Source organism: Drosophila navojoa, chromosome 2 (assembly GCF_054131105.1).
Source record: "Drosophila navojoa isolate 15081-1374.11 chromosome 2, UAZ_NAV_1.0, whole genome shotgun sequence".
Classification (NCBI taxonomy): Eukaryota; Metazoa; Arthropoda; class Insecta; order Diptera; family Drosophilidae; genus Drosophila; species Drosophila navojoa.
Window position 1 is genome coordinate 31,440,848 of NC_142890.1, and position 13,336 is coordinate 31,454,183.

The 13,336-nt window shown below is 40.9% G+C and overlaps 3 protein-coding genes across 3 annotated transcripts in view; 1 reads left to right on the forward strand and 2 right to left on the reverse strand.

The window, feature by feature from the left end:
- The window catches only part of lobo (coiled-coil domain-containing protein lost boys), a 32,808-nt gene extending 21,121 nt beyond the window's left edge, over window positions 1-11,687 (reverse strand). The window contains exons 1-2 of the mRNA XM_089265595.1: window positions 11,115-11,687; window positions 10,906-11,034 (exon numbers count right to left, since the gene is read on the reverse strand). Coding sequence (XP_089121721.1) covers window positions 10,906-11,034; window positions 11,115-11,528 — 543 coding nt within the window. The 5' untranslated portion in view covers window positions 11,529-11,687. The remainder of the gene's footprint in view (window positions 1-10,905; window positions 11,035-11,114) is intronic.
- Window positions 1-13,336, reverse strand: part of Ice2 (interactor of little elongation complex ELL subunit 2) — a 131,637-nt gene that overhangs the window by 91,157 nt on the left and 27,144 nt on the right. The window lies entirely within an intron of this gene.
- dan (protein distal antenna) lies at window positions 1,354-6,189 on the forward strand. The gene has a single exon (XM_089262275.1). The coding sequence runs from the start codon at window positions 2,863-2,865 to the stop codon at window positions 5,194-5,196; it is 2,334 nt and encodes a 777-aa protein (XP_089118401.1). The 5' UTR covers window positions 1,354-2,862; the 3' UTR covers window positions 5,197-6,189.

Consider the following 13,336-nt stretch of genomic DNA (forward strand, 5'->3'; position numbering starts at 1 on the left):
ATATATAAATCTGCACTTAGTGAGTAGCAGACACAACAAACTTTTTTATATTACTCTTTAAGCCATTTCATTCGTTTTTGTGTTAACCCAAACAGACATAGACCAACACACACTAGCATATACACACACGCACACTCGAAAAAATCGTTCATATCATTGAGTATTGTTCCCACAATTTGCACATACTTATCCACAAATGTATTAGTACACTCTGAGTAGTTTCTGTCGTTGACCTGCATTCAGCAGACTGTGCTGCCATGTCCTGTGTGTCCTGTCTCCACCTCCTGCAATCCCACACAGTCAGAGTCTGTGTCTGAATGAGTTCGATACGAGGCCAAAGCGACGATAAAAATAGTAAATACAATAAAAATTATAATTGTATATAGGAAAATTACATGCTTTAACCTCAAACACACATACACAGAGAGGAGCATACATATGTATATAATAAATAAGCAGGGTGCCGGCCGGCCATTATTTTTATATATTCGTCTGCAGCAAGGAGTATGTAAGAAAGTTTAGTGTTTACGTATGGGTGTGCGTGTGTGTGTGTGTGGCCAGACACATTCACAGACTAGCTCTGACTCTCACTAATACAGACAAGCCATAGACAAACTTACTGTAATTCTTTTATATACACATATATTTCTTTCATCTTTTTCTGTTGTTACCAGATTTTTTTCATGCACTGTCCCAGTTCGGTTCATGAAAAGTTTAATGGCACGTTGGGAGTGTGGACTTTTCGAAAGAGAAAGTAAGAATTCTTTCGCTTTGGGTTTGCCTTTGGCTTTTGCTATGGCCACTGAATGGTAGAAGACCTTGCAATTTTTATACAGCTGTAAAAGTTTTATTCGATATGTGTGTTTGGTGGCATCTGGGGGCAGTAGACAGCCCACAGCCACAGCCACTGGCTCTGGCACTGGCTGTGGCAGTGGCATTGGCAGAGCCACAGTTATTTACCACTCCATTGGATATGAGTGTCCATGTCTGGGTGCACGATTCGCACAATTATGCACCTACATACATACATACGTACATGTTTATGCTATGAATGGGTGCCTGGGTGTCTATATGTGTATATAGTCGAAATGAAGGTTAAGGACATGACCAAGTATACGTCCCACCCCAACGCCCCACTCAAGTCGATAATAAGTTATTAATTTTGTTTAAAGATGATTAGCATTGCGCATCGCATGGTCACAATGTTCGCATATGTCTGTATGTGGATGTAATCATTATAATATTAAATTAAATTACGAATTGTCGTGTAATTTATAATTTAGTTGGGTGTATTTAATTACATAGATCGCACATTTATTTAATTAACTCACGCACACATACATATAACGTGTTAATACACAAACTAATAAATACTATGCAATCTTAGCTTATTCGCTCATTCACATACACATACACACATACGTACGTACACACATGTGTGTAATTAGCTAAGACGCCCACGAGAAACATTGACTGCAGCCTCTGGCGAGCAGACTTCTTGTACTTACTCTTTGACTGCTTGTCCCGCTCTTAAGCACTGCTCTCTTTAGTCGCACACTCTTTGTCGACTCTTATTGCTTTCATGCCCACACACACACACACACACACATACAGTCGATTCGAACAGGTCCAGTGGCGTCTTGCTCCTCAGACTTTTGCTTTTTCACGTATGTTGTGTGCTGTGTGGCTTTATACATTCATACAGAAGAAAGAAATCATGTGTCAGTCATGCGCAAAACGTGTTTTTCATTTTAAAATCGCGTGTCCCGCTCCTTCAAATGGCAACGGCTAGTGGACGAGCTCCTTTGCATGCCTCGCACTTGTTAGCCGAGACGGAGGCGGAGCATACGGCCATTCGCTTGGCTTCCAAGATACCGTCGGCCGGGCCAGCCATCATCTCGAGTCTAACCCACTTGAGGCCCGAATTTCGAGCTCAAGCTTCAGGCCTGGCTTGGACCAGCAGTGCCCATTCTCAGCTTGCACCTGCTGCTGCTGCCACTGCCACTGGGAGGGGGGCCACGCAACAGGCTGTAACTGACTGCGCTGGGCATGGATGGGGTCACTGCTACTGCTGCTGGATGGGGATGTTTCTGCTTGCAGGCTGCCAAGCGAGAGCTGCCCACGACAAACATGATGTTGTCGTGGCCGTTGTCGTTGTCGTACTCCGCATGCACGAAGGCAGGTAAACAAGTTATAAATCGTGCGCCTCGTGTGCTCGGCTCCCATTCGTGAAGCGCCCGATGACGACGGTGACGTTGGCGAATGGTTTATTCTTGTTGCTTATTCGTAGATTCTCGCGGCACTGTGTCTGTGTGCTGCAATTTGGAGCAGGCGCGAACTCAACGCACCAATTAGCATATTCCATTGTCTCTATGTGTGTGTGTGTGTGTGTGTGTCTGTATGTGCATATGTGTGTGTGCACGTATTTGTACATCCCAGGCCTTTTCATTTTTGGCATTGCTGCGACCTCGTCGTCGCCGTCGCTGTCGCCGCTGCCGTCGTCGTCATCGTCGTCGTCACCGTCGTGTTATGGCTTTTTAGTGGCATGGGGGCGTGCCACAGCTCTTTTCGCCGTGAAGATACAGCAGCAGCAGCAGCAGCAGCAGCATATTTGATGTCTGTATTGGTATCTGCGAGCGCCCAGCTTTGTGTGTGTGTGCATGTGTATGTATATAATATACTCGTGGGTATGAGTCCACTTTATTTACATCTACCTCGCGAGCTGTCCGTAAAACTTTAAAACGCGACGCGATTTTATTGGAGCTTCGTGCGAATGTGCGACTCGCCCTTGCCGTTCAGCTGAGCGCCGCAACAACCCCAGTGGAAAGTACATGGCGCGCGCACTGAGCATTCGCTCTACATATGTACATGGCATGTAGTGGCTCTTGGCGAATGGAAACGCATTATTTTCGGCTATGTGCTGCATTCATTATATGCGTGCTGTGGCTGCGTGTGCGTCTTAAGTGTGTCACAGCTACAGTAATTAATTTAAATGTTTTCCTCGTCTTCTCGTTCTTTCTTGCAGAATCCAAACTGTTTGATAACGGCTTGAAGTTGGATATTTCCAGCTATACCCACATGAACATACGCATAGGGACGAAGGGCAAGCGGCCGTTGCGTAGCTTGACCCCCCGCGACAAGATTCATGCGATTCAGCGTATCCACGATGGTGAATCCAAAGCCTCGGTGGCCCGGGACATAGGGGTGCCCGAATCGACGTTGCGCGGCTGGTGCAAGAACGAGGACAAGCTCCGGTTCATGTCCCGCCAATCGGCAGCCGACAAGATGTGCGCCGATTCGCTGGTGGATAAGCTGGACGGCGCTGCTGGCTTGCTGGGGCCGCCTGAGAAGCGCCAACGTCTAGAAAACACCCTGCCTCTGAATTTCTCCAATAAAATGAACTTTGACGAGCTCGCGTTCAAGCGATCGCCTCTTAATGGATTGGATTATAGTACAAATAAAAGTCTATCAGAAATGAGCTACAACGGATTACCAGTTGATTATGTGGGATTCAACGGCGCGATCAAAAACAAAGTGTTTGGTGCAGATATATCCCGGTCCGGGCCCTCTGATCCCTCCCTAAGCGCCATAAGCCCTCTCTCGAGTCTCACCCATCTGTCTGGCCTCACTGGCATATCGCAGTCCCCGCTAGCAATCAGCTTCAATGAGCTCACCTCAAATCTTAATCTGCTGGCTCAGCTAAACCCCGGCCTGGCAGCGATGTCGGGATTAAATAACTTTGCAGCCACAGCCAACACATTGCGCAACGCAAAGCCTAATGTGCAGTCGCAGCAGCAACAAGTACAGAGTCCTCAAAGCGACAACGGTGACCGGGAACGCACCCCCGCGCTGTCCGTCAAGAACTGGGCCAAGCAGAAACCATCAGGGACCAGTTCGGCTGCCGGAGAGTGTGACATGAAGAACGGAAACATGAAGAGCCCGAGTCCGAAGCTCGCTCCCTCACTCGTCGGCTGTGTTGCCCCGCTGTCAGGCCTCCCCGACGATCCTCTGCTCTACTGGCTAAAGTCACAGCAGGCAATGCTGGGACTGAACAGTCTGTATCCCCCGCCAGCAGCATTGGGCGTGACAAGTCCTCCAATCCGATCTTCGACGCCGCAGCAGATGAATCAATATCCCAACACTCCGCCAGTTCCGTCGACCCCAATGGCTCCATCATCGCCAGCTCTCGGGGGCTTGGACGACAAGAACTCGGCCTGGTACAACTGGTGCAAGGCCTTCGGCGCCAGTCTGCACTCTCTCAACCCGAACTCGGCCGCGCTGGCAGCGCTGCAAGCAAACTCACTGCACCATCAGGCGTCGTCGACTACGGCGGAGACCACGAATGTCGATGATATCGGCAAACAGCAACAGCAGCAGCAACAACAGCAGTTCGACAACATTCTATACTCTCAGTTGACAAAGGAGGCCGCATCGCCATCAATACGAAGCGTCTCATCTAACGAGCAGAATCAAACGGAACAGAATGACGCGACCACGGACCTGGAGGCAGGGCCTGAAGCTGAGCCCGAAGTCTCGGGAAAACCAGAGGACCTGTCGGCCAAGTCTGCGAAATCAGCGAGCTCCTCCACAACCCCGACTATGCCATCTCCACACGTAGTTGCCAACAGCCGTGATCACACTCCCGAGCCGTGCACGGAAGTCACCAGTCAGTCCGCGCCAAATCCAAGCGCCGAGTTGAACAGCACCTCGTGTAGTGTGGGCGAGGACTGCAAGAACGTCCTCAGCAATATAATCTACAAAATTGGCAACAATCCAGGCGCAGATGCCTCGGAACAGCCCCCCACGCCCGTCAGCCCAGAGCTGGGCTGCGACTCAGAGACGAGCTTCAACAGTGATACGCATCCCCACAACAATAACGACGTCAGTGCCAGCAACAATAACAACAACTCCAACAAGACCGACGAGGAGGAGCGGGCCAAGTACGCGGATTATGCAGCTGAAATCGAAGAAGTTGTTGCCATTAGTCACGGCGAAAAGTTCCTGCAGTGGCTCGAGAACTGCAGCAATCCCCGGGTCACAGCGGTGCAGCTGATGCAACTGAGATTCCTGATCGCAGCCATCAAGTCGAGCAGTGATGCGCAAAGCGCGCCAAGGTCCGCTGACAACTGCCAGAACGAGAACGAAGACAACTCCCATGAGGACACCAGTAGAAACAAGTCCCGTCGCCGGAAATAGGATAAACCGAAGTTGGCTCCTCTGGAGCCAGCCACGGATATTGCTTCAACGGCGATTGGGCAGCAGCGCGAACACGCGAATGAAATTGATGCCGAAGGACAGAGCTGGAGCTTGAGAGCTGGGGACTCGAGACCACCTGAAGATCTGAGCTCTTCAGTTGGCGTTCAGCCCCTCAACTCCCTGCCGAGTAGGTGCCAGCAGTTTGCTCCGGCTGTTTACCAGTCGTCAGCAACGCTGCTCAGCTCGCTGATCTTCCCCCCCTACGAATTTGTACACTGTGACCTCGATGATGACGACCCCGACGACTGTCAAATAACTGGCGAGTACCAACAGTCCGACGAATTCAGCTCCAGCAGCAGTTGCGATGAAAATGTACAGAATAGAATAACCTAGAATAACTAATTCGATTTCTTCCGACCCATTCATTATATATCAATGTTTACGTACGATGTTTAACTCATAAAGTCAAGTCAGATCTTGCTTCGCGAAACTCATTTTTGTGGATTTTAGCATTTATTAAATAAGATCAAAGAATATATTGTTTTTGTTTACGATTGGCAATTCCTTTCTAACCTAATAAATCATGATATTATATAATATTTATAATAAGCTATAAAATATGTAAATATTGAAAAGTTTTTAATCGAGCCTCGTTTAATTGTTTACTTGCCTTCTCAAACACTTTTGAATGTTTTTATACATACTAGAACAATGCTGGATTCCTTCAGTCTTCAGTTGAATCTGAACATCTCACAATAATATATTTAAAACTAATGAAAGGTGGAGACAGTCAATCACATGGATTTGATATTAGTTACTCTTTATTATTAATATATAAATACTCATGCAAATAATTATTGCAAATATTTGCTCATAAGAATTTTATCAACTTAAAATCCCTAAAATATAAATATAAAATAAATTTATAAATGTAGACGTTTTTATTTGAAACCCTTGTTTAATAAATCATTCGCATTAGACAATTTTTATGAACCCATTTGACTTTTTCTTGAAGAATATAAAGAATATAAAAAGAAGGTATTCTTATATCAACTATAAAAACTGCGATGAGGATTCAATATGGTATGTATGCTCTGATCAATATGAATAGTTTTGCCTGTGCTATAAGGTAGGTTCAATATTCATTTATTATTAAATATAAAATGAGGATTGTTTATGCGTAAATGAAGACGTTTCCAATTCAATGTAGGAATTGTTCTTTCAAATTAATAATTAGAGATCCATTTGTATAAATTTCAATTCAATTTCAATTTCAATTTATTTCACTCTTTGTTATAACTACGGATTTTTGTGAATTATATTTTACAATAATTTAAGAGTTTAGGCTAAGCAATAGGCCTTTCTGCTTAGATATTCATTGACATATGGCATATGCGATAACATGTTATTTGGAGAAAAAACAAAGATATAGAAAACCCCAAGGACATTTGTATAAGTACACACTTTGTATTTATCTATATGTCTGCGTCTATAAATACACATACACTTTGATACAATAAGCCGGACTAAATTTCACGAAGTGAAATGAGTATTATGATTGGATCTTGCTTTCCGTTTGTAAACCATTTCATAGGTATTGAAAATAGAGATCTCAAGATTCACAATATAACTATATAGCTGTTTTCAAAATTAATATAATAAGTCGAAAATGTTATTTTTATGAATATACTTGGGCTATATAGCTCAAAAATTTCATTGAATCTTCGCACAAACACACAAACACATACATACATAAGCACGCACTCATAAACACGAATGGGCTGAAGTGTACAGGAACTTAATATGTTAACAACTTTTCTTGTCGAAACTATCAGATCGTGATTATAACATTGTGAATATAAGGGTGGAGGTAAATTTTAACAAAAATCCGAATTATATGAAACTCATATGAGTCTACATTAAAAAATTGGAGACTATCGCTCTAAAGGTGTACGATATATAAAACAATAACTAATTTCCGTTAAGGGTTTAATGATAAAAATAATGGTAGAATTTATACAGACATACGACAGACGGACTGACGGAAGGACGGACGGACGTTCGTCGCCCTCCTTCTGCATACGTTTCAACAAAAACATTATATCCTGGTTTCCCATTTCTAATGGGTTTCGGGTATAAAAATGTAATAGCAAATAAGAATGTCGAGCGTTTCCGACTGAATAATACTCATTCACGGCATTCACACGACAATGATCGTAGATAGGTCACTTTTTATCAATTTTTAGAAGGGGGCTTAGGTAAAGTAAAAGCAAAATTTGGAAGCCTTCGCTGAAATGTAAAAGTACTGTGTATTCTTATTATGTCATGACCTCAACTGGGTCTAATAATTGAGTAGATATAAATTTTTGTGTGTTGCCACGACCCCAATGGCGCTAGATATATCCGCCTTACCTTTTTTGGTCCTTGCATTAAGCCAATTTGCCACGCCCACAGAGGATCTTAACAGTAGATCACATGATAAATTTTATAGCTTCTAAACTGTTGCCAACACAGTCTTACCCGATTTGCCACTCCGGAAAATACATTTTGCGATTAATCACGGCCCTAGTGATCGGAAAAATTTTTAATCTCTGGAGAATCTGTTTCAAATTTGAGGTCTGAAGTGGTTTGCATTCATACTGACGAGCAAAACAAATCTTCTCATTTTCCTTTTTTGAATAAAAACACACAGATTGGTTAGAGTATCGCTAGGCCCATAACAATTGGGTTGTTACGAAATTCATCGTCAATCGACTATATAATGGCACGGTACTAATTTAGAGGTTATTTCGGTTATTTACTGGTTAAAAATATTCGAGGTCTAGAAAAAACATACGCAAAAGAATTACTGATATAAATATAATTTCCCTTTCCATTCACTTTCGTGATTGAGTATATTGATTTTGTGCAATGTCCGTCTTGCTGTCTGTGCGTCTGTCCGTATGAACGCAGATTATTGCTGCACTATTGAAGCTAGAGACTTGAAATTTGGAGCACACACTCGTGTATAATCGGAATTAATAGTGTTAAAATTTTCCAGATCCGCCCACTAGTTGATTAGTTGATGATCTAGAAAGCTGAAATTTGGAATGTAGATCCGCGTCGACCATCCAAGATCACGAGCTATGGCAGAAATATCTACGCCCTTTGGGGACATGGAAAATCGGATAAAACTGTATTTTCTAGAGTTTTAAGTAACAATTTTGCACATGAGCTAATGTTCTGATTCTATAAAGATTACTGGAAAAAAAAAAAACAAGTAAGAAAGCTCTAGTCGAAACTGCTCGACTACGAGATCCTGAAGCCTTTGAGCAAATGATATTTGAATAGCTCGCACACACACACACACTCACATATACAAGCGACTGCGTATATATATTCTTGATCAGGGCGACGAGTTGAGTCCATATAGCCCTGTGTGTCCGTCAGTCCATCCGTCCGCCCGTCTGCCTGTCCGTCTGTCCGACCGTAGGTCTGAACGCGCTGATCTTAGAAGATGTAGGGACTTCATTTTTTTAAATGTCCGCATATATAACACGCATATCGAGTTTATCAACAAAAATGGATAACTTATCCCGTCATTTTGTTATCGATTAAAAACCTTATTGAAAATCAGTAATAAAATTATATTTGCTACATCTTTTAAATACAACATCTTTGAAATGTTTTGTTGTATTTAAAAAGCGTATTTCAATTACTAGAGACTTGTGCTTTTGCAAATGCACGCATTTCAATGTTATAATCACGATCTAAGAGTTTTATGAAGATGGTACAGGAAAATTATTAAACGGTTTACGTAGTAAGCACACACAGCACAGTGCACAGTGGAAATAGCAGGCCTAAATGAAAACCTTATTGAACGGTGTGCAACAATATTGAAAGCACCCTGTTCTGGATATAATATTAATGTGGACAAATTTAAGACATTTGCAGTCTAAATAGCGACGGATCTTTAAAGAACGTATTCAAGGTACTATTTTCCGCCTACGGTTCACAAAATTTTAATTCATGGGTCATCCATTATTGAATACGCTCTGCATTCGATTGGGGAGTTGTCGGAGGAAGATGCTGAGTCGAGAAATAAGGATATAAAGAAGTTTCGTCTTAGTCATACGAAAAAATTTCTCGAGTAGCAAACGAAGATCTACTCAATCGCTTACTTCCGATCCTTTTATAACGGGACAACGAAAGTTACCCTATTAAAATAAGTCTGTTTTTAATAAAAAAGTTTTTCACCTATTAAAAGAAAAACAAGTAAGAAAACTCTAGTCGAGAGTGCTTGACTAGATACTACCCTGAACCAAACTAATAAAAACGCACATTTGGTATGGTTAAAATTTCAGAAAACTCATTTAATTAGCTGCAGCTGTTAATTGGCCAAACATTTTGTTATTTTTTGACATCGATCGACTAAACCGAATTTAATGAAACTTTCGGCATTTGATCTACATATTCTATTGAATAATTGACAAATTTGAAAAAATTAAAAATCATTCACAATTAGCTACAGTCGCATCTGCCTTAATTGATAATGTTTTTAATCGATAATTAACAATCGGGAATAGTTATCGATTTTTATAGCAAAACTCGACCTCCGCGCTGTATATACGGTCATTTAAAAAAAAAGCAAGTCTCTAGCTCTTATATCTTCAGAAATCGACGCGTTCAAACATACGGACAGACGGACAAACAGACAGACGGACAGTCGGACAGGGCTAAATCGACTCAGCTCGTCGCCCTGATCAAAAATATATATACTTTGTGGGTTACATACATTTTAACAAAACCATTATACCCTGATTTCCCATTATCAATGGGTTCAGGGTATAAAAATTACAAACGAAATCATTATTATTCATTATTTGTTGTATGAAGATATGGAGCAGAGGCTGTAACTTTAGTGGGGGGCTGAATTTGTAGAATTTTTTTGCGTTTCTTAATTATTATACTTTTATTGAATTTTTGGCCGCTTGCTCCAAACAAGCCCGACCACTGAGCACTGTAGCAAATGCGTGTTTATGTGTGCGTGCGTATGTAACAGGCAGAAGGAATCATCGCAGACCCCATAAAGTATATACATATATTCTTGATCAGCACGACGAGCTGAGTCGATATAGCCGTGTTCGTCTGTCCGTCCGTCCGACCGTCGGTCTGTCCGTATGAACGCCGAGATCTCAGAAGATATAAAATCTAGAGAGAGAAAAATTTTGTGCGTACACTCGTGTATATCATACGCAGTACGAGTTCGCATTATTTTTTTGATAACTCATCCGATAATTTTTTTTATCGAGAATAATCGAAAAATTGAATTAGTTTTTTGAGACCTGGAGACTTCAGATTTACTGTGTATATACATATGATGAATACAAGCATTTTGTAATCAACAGATTTTGGATACCACGGCAAAGGTCAAATATCGGAGATACCGCTTCATATAATTTGAGATACATGAAATCCAAACAGAGAAGTAAATTCTATTTTGGGGTCTTTGATAGGCATATATTAAATGTATCAACTTTTTCCCTTCTCATACTGTTGATAATAGGGATTTTGCCGTTTCTGGTAGTTTAGTGGATACATATGAGCCTTATTTTAAATCGATTGAAGGAATTATTCTTTGCTCAACAATCATATTTGTTTCCCGAAAAGACTCTATGTATCGTCTTTTCTTTCAAAACTGAGTATTGGTAGTGTGTGAAGTTGGCTTACCAAATTAGTTTCGTCGTCCATTGGCTCATATTGAACAAAGTCAGCAACAAACTTCGAAATTTCCTCAACACTTGATATCAGCTCTGGGTAAGCAAACGCTGTCGGCCTTATTGTGGTACACACGAATTTCTGTATTAGAATGGATGAATGAATGCTCTCAATAAACAGTATTACATCTGCTCAGTGAGTTATTTTGTACTCGCAATTACCTGAACATTGCATTCGTTAGGCAGGGCCAGCACCAAAGCACGACGGCGGGGATAGTTCAGTACAAACTGCTTGCGGAAGTTTTCGGCATAGAGCAGGAGGAGTCTCTCTTTCGGGGACAGGGTGTAGTATGATGGTGGGTAGCATTGGGGACTGTCCTGGAACTCTTCCCTTGTCTCGGGAAACGAGAGATCAATTCTTCCGATTTGCAGAGCGGGTTCCCCTTCGGATAAACTGAATTCACTCTCCACATTTTCGAATTCACTGCATTCCTCTTCGCCCTCTTCTTCATATCCAAAGTACATGTCCAACTCTTCCGCGTGCCGTTCCTCAATTTCTTTTAGCTTGGCCGCGTGTTTATTTGGGTCTATGACCGCCGAGAATTTCTTGTACTTAGAAGTTACTGGTTTCGGCATATTGAAGCTGTTTTTAATTCTGTTTTCTTTTGTGTTTTCTGTTCGCAATAAATTTTTGCTCTGTTGCTATAACAACGTTTTCCCTTTCAAAATGTTGATACGACTTAACAATTGAATGAATAAATGTTATTTTTGACTATTTTGACTGTTTTCGCAAAGTAATATCACTCCATACAACAGAAGGATTTCAAACGTATTTCTTCAATTTTCACCAATTGTAGAACTGAAGTTTTCAATCTACTGAAACATGTTAAGCTTTCCCGATCTGAAAGTACTATTCTCTGAAGTTCCTAAAACTAGGTTTTAGGATATCCGTACTTATAAAAACATATAACAGTTAATGTGTTAAAATATTCGCCTTGTAGCTTAACCTGAACCTGAGATTCAGAGCTCATATAATTTTAACAATGGTAATAATTTTAAGTGAAGAACTGTGAACGAATTGAAAATTATGTTATCAATATTGGCAGCACTGAAATTTTACATTATTATCTAAATGATTGCTTTCAAAATAAACAATAGGTGGCGGTCTACGGCTTAATCTTACCTAATACAATTGGCGCCATCTACAAAATTTGTGGCATCAACGATTGGCAGCACTTAAACATAGTTTTAAAAGCATTAGGCAAATGACTTAAATTCAGAGCAACGAGTAAACTTATTGACTACTAGAGGTCGCTTTTGAAATTAGTTCTCAAACTCGCCGATATATCAAGTTAGCGTTTATGTTTAGCACTGGATGTTTTGAAAATATCCACGAGTGGGAGATACAAATATTCATGTATAAATATACTCTACTTGATGTTACCTTCGAAAATATAAGGCTACATTTATTAAAAACCAACTCAACACGGACTACCACGTGTTGTCATAGTTGGCCATAGATGGCGCTATAAAAAAAAGTCGCAATTCTGTCAAATCCCAATTGGTAAACGATATTCACTGACCAGACAACACATAGATAAGACATGTAGAGCAAAGGTTTTCAGCGCCGAAAATATGTGGATGAGAGACTTCTCAACTTCGTATTTGCTCGGCTCAGTCTCTTGAGGCTCGAGCAGTGAAAATACAGCACAACAAAGCCAGTGCGTCAGTAATACTATTCAATCAACAGCTTAAATAGTGTATTAATATTATTATATTTTTACATTTAGAACCTATTATCAGCGGCATTCATGAATAGCTTAAGTTTTGTATTATTGTTATTATAACAATTTTTAAAAAGGATACATATATTTGGAGTGTAAAAATTTCTTGTAACCGGTCTGTGAGGTTCATTAACCTTAGTTTCGATAAATTGCAATATGTACTTTCAAAGATTTTCGCTGTCATGCGATAGATGGCGCTATGCTCGAATTTTGAATGTACGGCAGTGCTGCCAACTTTCAATCTGTTTTAGGTGGAAAGACACTTAAAAAAGCTGAATTTTTCTGAGAGAAAACTGCAAAAAGCAAGAAATTTAATGACAGTTATTATCTATATCATAAGCTCATAAGCTCATATATTGCTCGTTTATTAAAAATTTACCTACTGTTTTAATTCAACTAAAATTAACAATACTTCATTTTACATACGAGTTATCGCTACAAAATACAACACATAGTAAATAAAAACGTCGAAAAAAGCAAACTATTTATACTCATTCACAAAGTGAATTAGTATATTGGTTTTGTGCAATGTCCGTCTTGCTGTCCGTCCGTCTGTCCGTCCGTCCGTCTGTCCGTCTGTCCGTATGAACGCAGTTCATTTCGCCGCTATTGAAGCTAGAGACTTGAAATTTACACATACTCGTGTATAACTCCAATTTA